The sequence below is a fragment of the Syngnathus leptorhynchus genome, chromosome 9 (assembly GCF_054491065.1).
Source record: "Syngnathus leptorhynchus isolate UIUO chromosome 9, UIUO_Slep, whole genome shotgun sequence".
Lineage (NCBI taxonomy): Eukaryota > Metazoa > Chordata > Actinopteri > Syngnathiformes > Syngnathidae > Syngnathus > Syngnathus leptorhynchus.
Genome location: NC_141203.1, coordinates 8793037 through 8810034, shown reverse-complemented (window position 1 = coordinate 8810034; position 16998 = coordinate 8793037). Strand labels below are relative to the sequence as shown.

Below are 16998 nucleotides of genomic sequence, written 5' to 3'. Positions count from 1 at the left end.
GAAACCTACTTTCAAAAAAAGAGCAGATGCAAGGGAGCATCTTTCAAATGGTGTTTATTGCTCAGATCCAGATTTGCTCAGCAATACAGTTCACTCACAAGTCAAAACAACAGTACGCTCGGGGACCAGAAAGGCACAGGTCCGCCATAAAAAAAAGCGTCAAAACGCGGACCCCATGTCAGTCCGGCGCACATCATCCGTGACCTATTGACATGTTAGAGACCTTTCGACCTGGGGGACATTGGAGGGGTTTCACTTGTCGGACACACACACACACGAGGAATCTCCCAAATGGCGAGATGTGTAAAACCACTAGTAGAAGTTTAGTGCTATATGAGGCGTCTGGCATCCAAACGTCATTGAACAAAAAACTGCTGCAGTTGAAGTCATCCAAATGCGCTCTGCCCTACCGTGTCCTAAGTTCTATTCTTACACACGTGAATCCTCTTGTCAATCTACTTTTATTTCTACACGACCTCCGCCAAGGACGTTAATGTGGATTTTGTTTCGTTAAAAGCATTACACAGAAACGACGACGCCATTGAGGCTACGCTGAAGAAAAATAATTACAACTAGCAAGATGTTAAAAACAAAGACACCAACAAAATTGGGCCTTGACTTATGAGTTGAATTGATTTCATGACCACAACTCAAAACACTCATATCTCAAATCATCTTTCTCCATACAAATGAAAGGGAATTAGGAATTATTTCTTTTTAATCATACAATTGAGATTTTCTTATTTTATTCTCAGAATTTAATTTTACTTTATTCCTTCAAATCTAAAATTCTCACTGTGTTATTTCCCCCCTTCGAAATGGCCCTAACACTTCACACATAGCAAAACACAGTGCAATTCTTTACAGGAGCAAAAAAATGCACATTTGGACATGTCTTAATAAATCCCAGCAAGTATTGTTTTGACCTTGGCGGAGGTCAGCGCTCAACGGACTGCCGATTTTGACTTTAACGTCGACTTTCCTATTTGAAGCCACGTCTTGGCAGCAGTCTAACCCAAATAAAACTTTTAAGAATCATCATCAGAACAGTGTCGGTGACGAGAAAACCGGATCGACGAGAGACAAAATAAACCTAGAAGGAAAAAGACTACTATCCAACCACCATTGTGATATGACTAAACATCGCTACTAATACACCCTCAGTGATGTGTGTTAAGTGTGGTTTTGAATATTAAAAGTCTAGCAACAACCCCAAAAATTTTAGAAAACGGCGCAATCCTGGCTAAAGGATGAGCGTCCAACCTTGGAGCGGGAACGCCGCATTTAAAAGAGCCCCAAAGACAGATGGCAGACAGACAAGACGGTCCTCTGCAAAGTCGAAAAGACAAAAAGAGGTCAACTAGCGGAGCGCCCCCCTGCTGGGAGCGTTGCGTTCGCCAGTTACGACCGGGAGAAGGAAGCAACGAGGCATTGTGTGAGGTCACATAGCTATGTGTGTGTGTGTTCACCGGGACTCCGTGATGGCCGCCGACTGCCACACGACCGACCGCTGGAGGAACTTAAAAAAATAAAACGTCAGCCTTTGATTCAGAGAGGTAATGGTCAAATGTACACAGCAAAAAAAAATAAAAAATAAAGGGATTAGGGCAAACGGCGGTGACGCTCAGGTCACAACAGGAAACAGGATATGCGTTTGCGTGAGACGCTCTTGTACACGTTTGAACAATTCTATCGTCTCACATCCACTAGTGTCACCAGCTATAAGTTCTACATTCTACATGATTTTTTTTTTTTTGTACACTATATTTAAGAGTCAGTGTATTTTTGCAGCTCTGTGTATCTTTTTGTGTTTTTTAAAAAAAAAAGAGAAATAAAAATCACTATCAACCAACAGAGAATTAGACAGTTGGTGTGTTATAACATTTGTTTTTCACAGGTGATTTTGTTTCCCCCCCCTGGAGGTACAGTTAGGGGGAATAAAAGATGAAACAAAACATTAGGGAAAATGAATTTGGTAGTCATGTCATGTTATAACAATGCTTTGTTGACCTTTGGAAAGTCTGTTCCATTCTTTTAAATTCAGTTCAGTAAGGGAACAAAATGTGATTTTTCCAAACCAGAGGCAAATTGCAATGGCTGATTCGAATTTAACAAGGTCTCCAAAAGGTACAAGAAGCATAATCAACCCAACAACCAATTCCCCACATTGTTTTGTTTCATTTTTAGGAGGTACACTCGGTTAGTTCCTATCGGCGGATTTGCATTTGCTTTCTTTCGTCTTTTTCGCGACGCCGTTTGGACCTCCGACCCCCGTTCCATCCTACTTTTCTATTTACCGTTTTGAAACTCACGTCTCAGCAAAGAGGTCACGTGGCATAGACTACTCATCTTCTTTTTTTTTTTCTTTGTTTTGTAAATTCATTAAAAAAAAAAAGAAAAGGGATCAAAAATGATCAGTTAACAAGGCATACAAAATTTCCCAAAACGGGGGGGTGGGGGGTTGGGGAGGGGAATTGGTGAGGGGAAATGAAAGATTGGACTGAGGTACCCTGAAGCCTGAGGTAGATCACAATACTGACATGCGCACTGTTTACATCCTGCGGTGGTTCACTTTTACTGTTCTCCCATATTTTTTTTTCTTCATTTTTTTTTCTCTTTATATTCATTTTCAAGAAAATAAACACTTCCCTTCAAAACAAAATGGCAGTGTCCCAGTGAGGGCAAAAAAAAAAAAAAAGGACTTTTCATTTTCTTTTGATTCATAATCAATAGCTCTCATCACAAAATAGGAAAAAAAATAGATTCATAAATATTGCTCTCTCTTTTTATATATTTATATATTTACACACACACACGCGCGCGCACGCACACAGAGGAAAATGTGGCAATAGCCTTTGCGATGAAGAGTGATAAAATAAGGCTTTAGACGGCCAGCATAGGAAATGAAATTCAAGGTCACGGTGTCTGGCCAGCTGAACAAGGCAAGGGCTGCTGTTGTCTTTTGGAATTAAAGTTTCAAAAAAAAAAAGGCTGCGTTTGATACATTCACAGTTGTCACGCTCCCCTTTTTTTTTTCCTTTTTTTTTTTTTTTTTTACAAAGATCCCCGGACCCTGAGAAAGGGTAACGCTAGCCCGCTTACGTTGTGCCACTGAGGGGTAGCATGAAAATGCCACCCCTGCCTTCACATTTGCCTCCATGCAAAAAAAACACACAGCCATCCTCACGTGACGCCCCCTTAAGGCCGAGTGTGCGCACATTCAAAACCGTGGACGCTTTTCGCCGTGACATCACATCGCTTCACTTTCCACTACTTGTATTCCCAAATGGAATACATTTACATTTCTAATTATATAATGTAAGGAATGCCTCGCGCTTGTTGTTTTAGAGTTGGCTTTATTTTGAATACTTTGAATCATATTTTGAATAATTTTGAATACTTTTATTTTTAATTATTCAAATTAACCGTGTCAAGAACAACGCAGTTCTCTGGTGTGTCAAATTTAGAAGACATTTTTATTTTATTTTACAGGAACTTTAAAGTTTTAAAGATGGTGGAATATATTAATACCATTATTTCCTATGTGTTATTTGTTAATTATTCGTCACAACGGAGTGCACACTGTTGCTTTTGAGGCTCTACTTTGGTTATGTTGGTATGGTAATTTGAGTTCCATTTAAACACATTCCGAAGCAACATGTTCATTCAATTCCCCACTGGCATGGAATTTTTTTAAATACTTTTCTTCAGAGATGACATTTATTTTGCCCATAGCCAATCAAGGGAAAATGAAATAGAATTTAGATAACTATTCATGTCTTATTCCATTAGAGAACACGGGTAGCGGAAGTGACGTCACACGAAAAGGTTCTACTGAGTAGTGAGACTAACAGTAGTTTAGTCCATTTGTTTGTTCTGCTCTTTAAAAGTGGTTGCAGTATTTATCAATAGGACCATTTATCAATAGGACCATTATTTAAGCCAAGCGCATATAGGTGCATCTCAATAAATTAGAATATCGATGAAAGCTTCAGTTTAGTAGTTCAATTCAAAGAGTGAAACTTGTCAGCAATATAGATTGTGGAGTAAAATATTTCATGATTTAATCTTTTATGATTTTCACCATAGCTTTCATTTCTATCTCAAGAAACTACATGATATACGAAATCATTCAGGATTAGGGAAAAAAATTGGCCCTTTAAAATGTTCAATTTATGATATCCAAGCTTCACTTTTTGATTTCAACTAGTGTAACCACAGAAATTCTAGTTTGTTGAAATGCATATATGTACGATATAACAGACGAGGGGGAATTTCACGCGTTCACGTATTCTTTATCCTCCTACAATACCAAATTTGACTGATGAGAGAGTGATTAAAAAAAGGGAAAAAAGATTGATGAGAAGCATTGGCACACACACACAAACACACACAAACACACACGCACACATTCACACACAGAGGCTTGTTGCAAAAAAAACATTCACCATATTTCCAAATGGGGCTTGTACTTTTTGATTTTTTTTTTTTTTCTTCCAAAGTAGGGGAACTGCTCAGTGTGGTTGCTCTTGTAAATGTCAATAAAGTCGTCTACCCTGTGTTAATACTGCTAAGGATAGTTCATCTCCATCTCATTTTAATCGTGTGGTTAATACAGTCGCTTTTATCCGTGTTAGGCCTACATTATGTTAATCCAACTAAAGAGAACAAATACGCAGAGTGACGTGCTAGTTCCTGTTTTACCTCGTGACGACGACGCTTGTCCGCTTTTCGTGTTGTTGTTTAGCTGTTCTCGCAATATCAGTATCCTGCCGCGGCGTGTGCTGTCGCAGGGCTGGCATTGCACGTGAACGTGGCTCACCGCCTTTGGCTCTCGCTCGCTTCCCCTCCTCGATGAAGTTCTTTGGTTATCTTTTTTTTTTTGGATCCCGCCGCTGCTGGTCTGCCCTGCGCGTTCCCTCGCGGGCCGCGGCCGTTGTCTGACTAGAGGTCTCTGTCCATTTTGGGGAGGGCTACATTCATTGGTCGGCGCCCGCCGGTTACTTGGAGTGTTGCGGTGAACTGGCGGCGCCTCGCTGGTGTTTGTGTTCCTGCTGTTTGACCTGCTGAATGATCTCCCGGATCTTCCTCTGTGCAGTCTGTTAAAAAAAGAGCAGCGCAAAAAGGTCATCGCTGGGATTTGATTGGCCGCACTTGATATCAATCGAAACAAGTCAAAGTGATGACATCCTCAATTGAGTTCAATTTTATTTGCTGCTGACCGTTGAAAAAAATTAATGAGCATGTTGGCGTACCTGACTGGCAAAGAAATGCCCACTGATCTTCACAAACACTTCATCGTTCTCATCTGGAGTTTGGTCCCGCGGTACGATGACCTCAGCGCTTGTAAGATTTTGAAGCTCATTCACCTGGAATCAAGAGCACAGTAAGAAATGAAGATGGATGGATGGATGGATGGATGGATGGATGGATGGATGGATGGATGGATGGATGGATGGATGGATGGATGGATGGATGGATGGATGGATGGATGGATGGATGGATGGAAGAACAAGCGCCAATCAACTCACCGTCTTGCCACCTTTCCCGATGACCCTTCCGGCTGCAGTAGAAGGAACCTTGATGTGCGTCTCCAGTTTGACTTCCTCCTTCCCCGAGAAGAAGTTCTCCTCTTTCAGCTTGCCAAATATCCGACCCTGGGCCTGGACATCAGAGGAGGACGTGAGGTACAATTCAACAATACCAGCTTGAAAAACAGCCATGAACTCAAATGATTACTAATGATGATTGATTACATTCATTCTTTCAGGAAAATAATTGACACATTTCTCAAGTGATACTTCTTGCAGCCATATTTATAGATAGGTTACCTTAAATTGAGCCTCTGGCGTGCCGGTAATGATCACCATTCTCTCTGTGACATCGGGACTCTCAGCTGGGGCGATCTGAAGGCAAATCAGAGAAGAGAAATTGGAGCGTACATTTCATTCCAATTTTTTTTGAAGGTGAAACGGCGAGATCTCCGTACCTTGATGGAGGCTCCAGCAAAGTGGGCCAGCTGCTTAATATGCTGGCCCTTCTTGCCAATGAGAGCTCCCACTGCCTGAGTTGGAATAAAGAGGTAGACAACCTCCTGTTCTGGAGCCTGTAGGTAGAAACAAAGAAGCTTTTAAGCACACATACAAGGACTGAAAATGCTTTTTTTTTTTTTATTTGAGTTCTCCGGGAAGCAGACAAGAAAAGATGACAGAGCGTGAACTCGATTACCACATGAGCCAAGTCTGGAGGCAAGACAGCCAAAAATGACAAAAGGTTCCTGTCAAAATTTCCACTAGAAGACACAAATGATGTAAAAGTAACTTTCAAGAAGTCTCTACAGACAAACTTGAGTTTCACAACTTTTTACCATTACAAACTAAATGTTTTTTTATGGTGTAAATTTGATGTTTTACATTTTTGATAATTGAATCGTTTTTTTAAATGAATTGCAGATGTGCCTTGAGATGCAAGTTTAATTCCAACAATTACACTTGTGGTTTAAAAAAAAAAAAAGTTTAACTCTACAATATTAAACTGTTTAAAAAAAAACACTAATAACATTTACTTTCCACATAATCAGCAAAGACGGAAATTGAAAGCGTGACACACGTCTGTCCCTAACGTAAACAACCCATCTGTTGGTTTTCCAAATCCAATCCCAAAAAATTGCCAGCACATCCATGTTTTAAGATGAGCCGAGGTGTCCGTCAAGTGTAACGCTCTTGTATGTTTTGACCCGACGCCTGCAAACAAAATTTGTCTAAGAGTTGAGCTTTTTGCCGTCTGGCCTCGTGTATTTGTGTACTTGTGGTTTATTGAGTGGATTTAATGAGCCCTAGCTCAACTCTGGGCTGGAACTCTCAATCCAGACATATTTGTGGTGTTCTGGTGGCGGTGGTGATACTGAGATGCTGATGAGGGATTCTCTATGCTATTTTTTTCCCCCCCTTCAATCCAATTCAGGGATTTAAGAAACTTTTCTCCTTCCAATAGCACTCAAAAAGTGACATTTTGCCACACAGCAAAAGAAGACATGATCTCTTTTAAATAATTCTACTCATTGGCCACAACATTAGGTACGTCTGCACGTCCCAGTAATATCCGAACAACTGCAAAAAAAAAGTTCTGTTTCCAATAGATTCTGCCTTTTATAGTTTATTTTCAAAGCTCATTAGGGAATATTATATATCGAATATGTTTATTTGTGGGGAAAATATATAAATATTTCATATTATGAAATGAATAAAGACATTGTCGTTCCTCTTACTTATCCCTCATACGTTCAACAAATTGGAAAAATAAGCCCCGGGCCGCTATATAAGGAAATTCAATTCTTGAGAAAACATCTCAGCCCGATGCAGTACACTTCATCACCGCAAACTAGCCAGTGTTGTGGCCGGGTGTCACCATGGCAACGGTCAGTGTGGTGCAGCTTTTTGAAGGACATACTGAGTGCTGGTGGGGGATGGCACTTGCTGGAGGAACCCCGTACAGGCCACTGAGATGTGAAGAGTGACTCTGCAAGTGAAGTGACAAGCAAGCGAATCAGGGTGGTGCACGTACGCACACATTCCCAGACACACTCACACAGGCTCCCGACCCGGCGGGGGAAATTTTTTCGAGGCATGAAGTTCGGAGTGAATCACACGCTCTGTGAAGCCCGCCGATACATTCTGGCCCATTCCGTCTCACGCTGTTCGGATCGGGATGCCGGCAATGAGTGCAGACTTTGTTTCACACGCGCACTGACTCATCTCTGGAGAGTTTTGCGGTGGGGGGGTCAGGGGGGGGGATTCAAACTGTGTACCACAACACCGTCTTCTAATCACAGTGGAGCAAAGCCTGCCAGAGATGCCAACAAAATATTTCTTTCGGGAACAAGCAGAGCCAATCAAAAGCTAGAATCGAAGTTATTCGAAGGCCTGCCGCACCACGAAAGATGGCCACATTTAGTCGATGTACGATGACGGCCGTCCAACCCTGAAGCGCTTCGTAGGCATTTTTGACTGACTTTCCAAACGGTCTGTCCTTCCGGTACGCTTTCCAATTTTATTCGCAGCAGACATGGGGATGCTAGGTATCGAAGTTATTTGTTAGGTCATGCTCTTTAAGGGCTCTTGTTTGGTCCACCAGTTTCTCAGCAAGAGAGCGAGAGAGGCAGACAGACATGGCAGAGGGAGACTTACTAAGAATGGGTTGTATCCTGCCTGTGCCACAGAGTTGGCTGAGCCGCGAGGTCCAGCAGCTGGGGGCAGCACCGGCATACCAGAGGAGAAGATACCCAGAGCGTTGAGGTTCAAGCCCGGGATCAGGTTGGCTTGTTGCTGGAATGAGACGAAACAGACAGAAGACAAATCATGATGAGGGTATTCAATAAGCGTGAACTTTTGGAGGACCACTGTAGGTTTAAACCAGGAATACTGCCAAAATGTATTTTACTCCAGTCCTGGGGTATTTATTTTACAATATTTTAGTAGTGTGGAACTCCTTACTTCCAGGAACTCTAAGAAAAATAAAATAGCTATCGCTACAGGCATAATAATATTTGAGCCTTTAAAATATTCAAAGCAGCATTAAGGAAGACAGCCACAAAATCAATACCAAGAGCTCAGAATTGAATTTAGTTGAACATTTCAAGGAAAATTTGATGGAAGATTAATTGAGGAAGTGAAGAAAAAATGAATGAAAACATTTAGGTGCAGAAGGTATCAATGGTAATATGGTAATGACAACAAATTAACTTGAGAATAATTTTTAAGGAGTACTTTAAAAAGAGAAATGTTTAATAACGTGAAAGGCTTGTGTAATATCATCATAGTCCACTAGATGGTGATCACATATTGGAGGAGAAGCGCAGGGAGTCCAACTAGCTCACATATTAGACTATCGACAAGTTACTGTTTGCTGTAGGGGTTGCCTCTTTTGATTGGTGGACCATATTTGATTTAGTTTTTTTTTTTGTGTGTGCATATTTCGACATATGGCTTTCATTTGAAGCAACATTTTAGAATGCCCGCAGTGCGACAAATCGTTGATATTGTATTCCTGAATAAAGTCAAGAGTAAAATGATCAATGTGTGTCCAAGGAGTAAACAAACACTGTTGTTGCCTCCTCGGATTGACTGATGACGTCATGGGGGGGGAGATCAGATAGATGCTGGGAATGAGCAGCGTTACGGGGACGATTCGCACGTGCACAGCGGGGAGAAGGAAGGCGTGAGTCAGAACCTCTCGGAAGAGTCAGACGACTGTGAAGCGGTCGTGTGATGCTCTCTGTTTGCCGGCAGTGTCTACTGACTGAGCTTCTACTGCTTCTTATATAGCATGCAACGCACACACACACGGTCACGCAGATGATGAGCTGGCACACACTCACATTTATAGCAGCAACGTCGTTCTCGTACGCCTCCCTCAGTTTTTTCATGATTTCTGCCTCGGCTTTACAAAGCGCTTCCAAGATGCCCTTCACCGTGATGGTCCTTTCTGGGTTGTAAATGGTTAAGTCTTGTAACCTACACACAAATACAGATGTGCAAACAAAGAATATGAGGCAGATCAAAAAAGTGGGCTGGGCTGGATTTTAATTGGATCCTCGTGTAGCTCCCTCAGTAGTTAATGAAGTGTGGGCCTTTCAAAACGGGCATAAACATTTGTGCTGATAAACAATAACAAAAAATGTATTAGTACATGTTCATTAAGTCTGAGACATCATGAGACCATACACTAAAATGATTCCTAATTTCACGCCCTTGTTAAATATTGTGATTCCGATAAATAAATCGTAAACCATTAAACCAGTTCACCAACATTACCCATTCTGGGTTTAAATGATATTAATTCATAGAAATGCGCTTGTAGTAAATAAGTCTCTTTTTTTTTTCATCATCATACTTCAAATATTTTCTCCAATGCACCTGTACATGGTCTACATGAATCCATGTTACTCAAGTCTTGTACAAAGTTTGTCTTGTCAACACACGTTCAATTGATCATTTATGATACCCGTATGAAAGTTGTTTGCAACATCTTGTAGAAAGGGCGTGATCAAACGAGGAGAGGAACAGACGCGGTGACTTACGAGGAGATGGTTATCTTGGTCCCTGTCTCCTCCTCGATCTTCTTCAGGTTGCGGCCCTCCTTCCCAATGAGGCGGCCCACTAGGCTGTTGTGGGCCAGCAGTTTCAGAGGAATCTCCTCCGGCCTGCGCACAAAATACGTTAAATTCATTCTTCATCACAAGCAGGTATTAATGAAGCAATGTTTTTATAATCCTTACAAGGGGGTTTCCTCAAAAACGTCAAGCTAGCTAAGACTGGCGCTTGTATAATTATAGCATAGAGACGCTGTTAAAAGTCAAAGCCAATTAGATATGCTGTCCGTCTTTGTGCAACGCTAAGCCGCCGTCACGTTTCAGCCTGTGTGAGACGTGTTTGTGTGTTTACTGTGTTAGTGGTCCACGAGGAGAACGCACGCTGAGATTAAAAGGTGTCGCTGGCGAGTTAAAGGATAAGATTATAGGCCACAGACGTTTATGGCTGGCTCATCCCCTTTCCTGGACGTAACCTGAACGTCAACTCACGTCTTGGTCTCGTTGGCCTCCTTCAGCATGATGTCCAGGATCATGCGGCAGGCCGAGGAGCAGCCTTCCGGCGATGAGTGGATGGTGATGGGTTTCTCGGCCGCGCCCGCGTTCTCCTTCCGATGGATGTCAACTCTGTCGTGGGAGAGCAATGACGTCATAATGACAATTATTCAGGAGGTGTCGCTCGGCCAAGTTGCTTACTTGGACTGCGTCTGCTTGGTGACGTTCTTGATGGTGAGTCCCTCTTTGCCGATGATGGCGCCCACAAACTGAGTAGGCACGAGCATGCGTAAAGGAAAATCCTGCTGCTGTCGGGTTCGAGGGGCGCCAAAGCCTCCCGAAGGTCCGGGTTGAGGGGTGTCCTGGTCTCGCGACAACCGGCCGCCGCGTCGACCTCGGGCGGCCTGCGCCGGCGGAGCGGCGTCCAAATCCATGATGTACGACACCCTCAAGGAGAAGTCGTCGCACTGCTGGTCTGTCAACTTCTCAATGGCTCTGGAGGGTAGACGACCAAGAGAAAATACATTTCAATGGAATCAGTCTAGCAATGGCCCAAGTAGGCGTCTCTGTTTGTTTTACTCACTCTTTCGCTTCCTCCTTGGTTGCGTACGTAACATTCACCACGGCTGTTTCTGTGTCAGTGTTGACTGTCAGAGAAGAGGCATACATCACATGTCAGAAGATGTCATCATCATTATGTAGCGATAACTATTTCCTGTAGCCACTGTTCAACTTCCTAAGTGACAAATGCGTCAATTTAAGACTGCGTAGCGCTGATATTGGCAAAAACAAACAACCAGGAGAAACTGAAAAGTGGAAAACGGAAATAGCAGTGCACCAATGTGATGAAATCAGACACAGAAGAAGAGTGGCGTACCTTGTTCCACATTTTCTACAGTACCATATCGAGCCAGCAGACCGTCGAAATCCTAACGGAGACATGATAGCGTTAAATTAAATAGAGATGTGGGCGGATAAAAAAAAAAATACAAGTACATGGACATTCTGGAAACTGTGCACTAAATCAGTTTGCATGTGTTATTTATTATATTATTTATGTCATTTACTAATTAGTGAATTGCTTTATTGTACATATAAAATTATCAGTAAAACAAACAATTGAACATTTTTTTTATTAATAAATTAAAATTGTTGTCGATTATTTTATTTTATGATTCATAAATTATTTTATTAAATTTGTTTTGTAGAAAAAAACGGGGTTGACGGAAATGAACCAAGGAAGTCAGGTCAAGTTTGGAAACCAAAAGTGTGTAATTCAAGCGCACACGCAACTCACCTCCCACTGGAAATGAGGAGGAATGTTCCTGATCTGAATCTTCCGACTCCTGCAGGGATGGGAGAGACATTGAAAATTACAAACCGAGACAGGCACACAGGAATATTTTCATATCACTTGTCGCATTTCATATCAACTACATGCGTTTCCCACCCAATTCTATTAATAGAACTATTTGATAGTTTTACACTCCAGTTTTCTTCCAAGCCATGATTATTTCCTTAAAATGGGAGACGTGGTTAGCGAGGGGGGGGGCTGCGTAACACCTCCAAGGTTGTTCTTTTTGAAGGCAAGGTTAAATCTTTACACGCATTGTGTGTCTAAGTTGCCATGGTTACAGCTAACTCACATCACCGTTTAGCAGCCTCACTGCCGGGCTTAGTGAGACAAGTCATGGAACTGCTCCCTGTTTTATTTCACTATCAAAACCTGAAATTTGAACCTGCGACAAGATGGGCTAACCATTAGCCCACCATGCTGCCTCTAAGTGTGTAATAAAATAAGTAAACTCAAGATTGTTTCCCAGTATCTGTATATCGTCTTTTGAACAGCTTTTGGTATTAAATTTCCACATCGTGCTGTTTTATCACCACAATTTTCTCTTAATAGCTCAAACACAAAACCGCCCCGTGACCACAAAGTGTGAGAAACAACACAAGCAGCGGCGCAGTCAACACAAGTGCTGCGATTTCCAAAAGAAGCAGATATTTATGTGAAGGAAAAAACAAAAAAAAAACAGCACACACTCGTGCAAAACCCCCAAAGTCCTTAAGAGCACTTTGGAGGACAATTAGCAGACATTCCATGAGCTGAAGTGATGGAGAGAGCTGGAGGAGAGGTGAGAGTGGGAGAAATTAGCGTCTGCGGTGGGCTGGCCGAGCTTTCTGGAAAGACGCGCATGCGGGCAGCAGGACATGAATGAATGAATGAATGACTCGTTCTGACTGTGCTCCTCCGGGGAACAAGAAAAAAAGAGAAGAGAGAGCAGAGGAGGAGGAGGAGGAGAGAGAGGCTGAGATTCACACAGGACATTCCACTCTTCACCTCATTCATCCAATACGACAAACAAATGAGTTGACTGTGTTTGGCATAGGCGTGACTATTAAACGAGGCTTGAAATTGATTTTGCTTTGGAGTGAGTGGATGACTTACACACGGCGAGGCGAAATAGGTTGTGTCAAAGTGTCGTAAGCAAAATGTCACAGTATGGAAAGAACCGCTCAGAAATGTCTGCTTGGATGCGGCGAGGACTTGAAGTGAGGTCTTCCCTATTGATTGCGCTAATGGACACCACTGATCCGCGCTCGCTCGCTCGCGTGCTGCACTTGATCACGGGATCAAATGTCAGTCGAGCTGAAGTCCAGAAGAAGGCTGCCAAAGAGGGGGGGCTGTTGCCAAGTCCAAATGAGGACCATTATGCTAGCTGGGAGTATATCAAAACAGAAATCAACAAATATTAGATCACCCGTAGCTGCCCTTTTGATTTGACTTTACAAAAAGGTCCGATATCTTAGCCAGGGTTAATGAAAACGACGGAATCCGCAAATCTTGGACTGTTAAGCAAAAAAAAAAAACTGAACTCGTGTATTAAAGACTCTAAATTAAGTGTGCTTCGGGTTGTTTGTCTATTTTTGCCCCGCGGTGTGTAAAGTCAGCTGGGCTCGGCTCCAGCTCACTCACACGGATGAGCGCTGTCGAAAATGAACAGCTGGATAGTTTACCTGCTCACCAGCCGACTGGATAGAATTGTGGTGGGATCTACATGAATTGAATACGATTGCTATAAAAAAGGGCATCGTTGGGAGTTTTGTTTAAATACCGCAGAGCCTGGAAATTCAAATGCGGTGTGTGTGGTGCGTGTGAAAAGGGATTTCTCTTTTTTTTTTTCTACATATTGTTACTGTAATGCTTCGGCACACCAGAGTCATCCTTCGCTGCCTTTCTTCTTTCGTGCGCTTCACCACACAATGCCATTTGCTTGCCCCGTCGCTTGCAAATATGCAACTTCCAGGATCTTTTTGGAAAAAGTGACACTTGCCCATTTTAAGCATGCCTGTGGCTACACGCTGAGCAGAATATCCCCCGCCCGTCTGTCTGTCTGTCTGTCAGCAGAGTTGGGTGAGACCCCCATGCCAATGCGGACTGTTTTGTTTACACGCGGGCACACAAGGTGAACCCAGAGCCCTTCCTCGACTCCTCCTTTCCAAGTGCGCCAAATGAGAGGAGGATTCACACAGAATGGTCACTTAATGTTTGTTAGCTGCCTGCCAACAAGGAGGAGGGGAAGGGGGGGGGGGGGGGGTAGAAATCCTCTCAATTTGGCCTTTGGATAGCCAAAAGTGGCCACGCTCATTTGAAAAGCTAATATTTACCGCTCCCACCTGTAACAGCTAAATGGCGGTGTCTGCGTACACAGCACACAGGGCGGTCCCGCCGATTTGGACGGGCAGGAAAGAGGCTGCTCAAACGTCAACGCGTTCTGAAGACGATTGAGATCATTGACAGAAAAGCTCAAGTTAAATCACTTTAGCACTTCCAGGAGTTCTTAATCTGTATGACTCATTCTTACTGTATGGCCAGCAATAATAAAAATGATAAACAAACTAAATGAAGTCACTTCACGTTGATATTTTTGTAAAGTGAATGAGTTTTGAATTATAATAATATTTGAGTTATTCCGTGCAACTCAAATTCTTTTGAGTTGTTTAGTCTCACTAATCAAAGTGCTAAGCTTTATTTCTAATTTACAACACATTTAAGTTGACACATTAAGGGTTATTACTGTTGTTTCGCTCACAAAACAACTGATGTACATTTACAACAATGGATGGATTTTTGTGATTATTTTATTAACCACTTAAAAATTGATGACTTTGTATTTTATGAGCTGGTGAAGTTTTACATCATTTTATTGCTGCTATGCCTGTTCAATGCAAATTTGCGTTTGTAGTATTTTACGCGTAATATTTTCTGCATTTTTGCACCTGTTTTGAAAAATATTTTGTGAAAAGCACGTTACGAGTAGCCTTGGTAAAATTATGAAATTATTCTGGTCCACAAAAGGTTATGATTTTGGAATGCATTTGATGAATTTAGGTAAAACCACCAGTGGAGAGAATGCGAGAGATGCAACGCAAATGTCACATTGTAATTTGACATTTAGATATAATAATGAACCAAATATTCTCAGCTGTATCTTCCTACATGTTGCTAAATTTATAAAAATGATTATTTCACATACAAAAAAAAAAATAGTTATTGAAGGCCAAAATTGTAACATCTAAAGCAAAGAGTTTGGGACTTGAGGACAAAATTGTCTCTTTTTTCCACAGCAAAGGATAAAAACATTGGTCAAATAATTGTGTGTAATGAGGCCCTCTGAAAGCGTTGTTTACCTCCTAGTTGTGAGCACAAGCTCGTGCTGTCGGTGACGGCTCGCAGGCCCAGCGGGAGGCTCACTTTGGATGAATAAAGAGACATCCCAAATAGCCTTTCAGTCCACTGGGCCTGTCGGCAGCATATCTCGCTCTCACCAGAAAGAAAAAAATAATACCCCACACAGCCTTTAACTAAACTCCTAAGTATTTTTCATGCAAACAAAAACTGCTATTTATTTATTTATTTATTTATTTATTTATTTATTCATTCATTTATTTATTTGCTTGCTTGCTTTCTTTTACGCCAGTGCAACTGTTCAAATGTAAATTGGCCATTTTGATAAAAATGCAAAAATCAGAAATGCTTTGGTGACTGATTGGCATTTCGGCCTCATTGCCAGTTGCATTGTTTGCGTGTATATTTGACAAAAAAAAAAATCCTTCTCTAAACTAAGTGGACGAATAATCGGTAAATAAAAAAAATTAAAAAAAGGAACGTTTTCCTTGTGTTCACTTAGAATTGCTATTTATTATGATTCATCTATCTACATATCTACATCTAGTGAGGTGTCCTACCCTTCAGAACATTTCGGTGACTTTCTATATTTCTAGTCATTATTATCCGACTTATATATTCTCGTGATGTATACAGTATGTGTTCATTGTCATCGACACAAAGGGCTCCATTTGGAACATGAACACCTCCCTATTCAAAAAATGTAAACATCTGGTCATCACAAACATAAATCCGAACTCTGTCCCTTTGTATTCATACACACAATTAAACCATTATCACGGTGTCTACTCCCAAACAAACTCATGTAATCTTCAATCTGTCATTTCAAATGACCACCTAATGTAAACAAACGAGAAAAATATAATGGAGTTACTGTCCGACAATTCCCTTGATAGATGCATCCTTGAATTCCTTGCACCCTCTCTACACGCAAAGACCACAGCAGTGACGTAGCGCTCGCTCTACCGTGCTGCCGAGCATCTCATCTCAGCAGGAAGCGCCCGAGCGCCTGCGTTTCCCTTATCAACTCTTTGCGGGTGAGAGCTCATCACGGTGCAACAGTGAGCTTGCCGCCTTCTTCTCTCGACTAAAGGGAGGAAGAAGCAGCGCGAGCCGGCGGATATATAGTGTATTCATTTAAAATAGCTTACCATTCCCTTAAATGGTATTCAAGTAACAATTGATCCAAAATCGAATTTACAGCTGAATGTCCTTACAAGATCACTGATTAGTATTTGCTTGCTCTTATTTTGAAATCTATTGACAGCACTTTGGGAGCACAACCGATGCTTCTTATGACAGCAAAGATAATTGGAGGAGCTTTTCTCATTATGCTTTATTGCCATTACAAGTAAAACTTGTGACTAATACCTCCTCATTATGTGTGGTTTTATTACAGAGTGCAATACAGCTACAGCGTTGTTGTTGTCTCTGAAGATCATTGTGCAATCACTTCTTAAAATATCATGTGACCATCTGTCTGTCCTTTCAGAGAGAGAGAGACAACATAAAGATCTATTTGTCTAGTGCACACGAATTGTAAAAGTACACACACACACACCATGAATATCAGTCTGCCGAGTCTCTCTCTCACACACACACACACACACACACACACACACACACACACACACACACACACACACACACACACGGTATGATGCGCCTCACTGTACAAGCTCGCACAAAAAAATGTCAACAAGTGAAAGCCGCTGCAATCACTCAT

General features: G+C 41.8%; 1 protein-coding gene across 10 annotated transcripts in view; it reads right to left on the bottom strand.

Moving 5' to 3' along the window:
* Positions 1-42: 42 nt before the first annotated feature.
* Positions 43-16998, bottom strand: part of igf2bp2a (insulin-like growth factor 2 mRNA binding protein 2a) — a 64657-nt gene continuing 47701 nt past the window's right edge. For 9 of the 10 annotated variants that reach the window (XM_085919889.1, XM_085919890.1, XM_085919893.1 and 6 more), the window contains 14 exons: positions 11880-11928; positions 11460-11511; positions 11166-11229; positions 10784-11077; positions 10580-10714; positions 10079-10201; positions 9377-9512; positions 8187-8324; positions 7450-7518; positions 5990-6106; positions 5832-5906; positions 5532-5663; positions 5256-5369; positions 43-5099 (listed from right to left, as the gene is read on the bottom strand). In XM_085919889.1, coding sequence (XP_085776015.1) covers positions 5001-5099; positions 5256-5369; positions 5532-5663; positions 5832-5906; positions 5990-6106; positions 7450-7518; positions 8187-8324; positions 9377-9512; positions 10079-10201; positions 10580-10714; positions 10784-11077; positions 11166-11229; positions 11460-11511; positions 11880-11928 — 1597 coding nt within the window. In that variant the 3' untranslated portion in view covers positions 43-5000. The remainder of the gene's footprint in view (positions 5100-5255; positions 5370-5531; positions 5664-5831; positions 5907-5989; positions 6107-7449; positions 7519-8186; positions 8325-9376; positions 9513-10078; positions 10202-10579; positions 10715-10783; positions 11078-11165; positions 11230-11459; positions 11512-11879; positions 11929-16998) is intronic. The other variant, XM_085919888.1, reaches the window with a different exon arrangement.